This window comes from Monosiga brevicollis, genomic scaffold (genome assembly GCF_000002865.3).
Source record: "Monosiga brevicollis MX1 MONBRscaffold_28 genomic scaffold, whole genome shotgun sequence".
NCBI classification, from domain to species: Eukaryota; class Choanoflagellata; order Craspedida; family Salpingoecidae; genus Monosiga; species Monosiga brevicollis.
Genome location: NW_001865065.1, coordinates 1 through 816, shown reverse-complemented (window position 1 = coordinate 816; position 816 = coordinate 1). Strand labels below are relative to the sequence as shown.

At 49.0% G+C, this 816-nt stretch overlaps 1 protein-coding gene across 1 annotated transcript; it reads right to left on the bottom strand.

Moving 5' to 3' along the window:
• Positions 1-305: 305 nt before the first annotated feature.
• On the bottom strand, positions 306-816 carry MONBRDRAFT_28642 (uncharacterized protein; the record flags this gene model as incomplete). The annotated part of the gene is made up of 1 exon (XM_001749063.1): positions 306-816. A coding segment is annotated over one exon (511 nt), but the record flags the coding sequence as incomplete, so codon positions are not given.

Genomic DNA, 816 nt, shown 5'->3' with positions numbered 1-816 from the left:
ACGGACAGACGGACATGGGTGGTGCGTCCGACATGTCCCAGTCCGGGTACAGGCGCCAGTATGCACGGCCCAGTCAAACACATGAGTGAGAGGATATAGTCATGATGTGAACAAAATGCTGACAATCACACATTATCACCAAAAAGCCACATGATGCTGAAAACGACAACCGGCATCTATGAGAAAGAAGCGAAAGCATCTGCCTCTAAAGCGACGGATATCCTAATATCTGTTGCTTGACGGATTTTGATGGCTTGGCGTGTGACCTTTATCGCTGAAAGGGGAGGAACCGCATCAAAACGGATTCACCTTAGTAGGAAGACATTGGGGAACATGATGGCCTTGAGCATCTGAATCAAAGAGAACTGAGTTGGAAACGTCCAAAGCAGGAACGGGAGAGGCGCAGTGTGAGCGGCTTTGCTATTTGAAGAAGCAATTCTTTGGGTTAGGGTTAGGGTTAGGGTTAGGGTTAGGGTTAGGGTTAGGGTTAGGGTTAGGGTTAGGGTTAGGGTTAGGGTTAGGGTTAGGGTTAGGGTTAGGGTTAGGGTTAGGGTTAGGGTTAGGGTTAGGGTTAGGGTTAGGGTTAGGGTTAGGGTTAGGGTTAGGGTTAGGGTTAGGGTTAGGGTTAGGGTTAGGGTTAGGGTTAGGGTTAGGGTTAGGGTTAGGGTTAGGGTTAGGGTTAGGGTTAGGGTTAGGGTTAGGGTTAGGGTTAGGGTTAGGGTTAGGGTTAGGGTTAGGGTTAGGGTTAGGGTTAGGGTTAGGAATAGGGTTAGGGTTAGGGTTAGGGTTAGGGTTAGGGTTAGGGTTAGGGTTAGG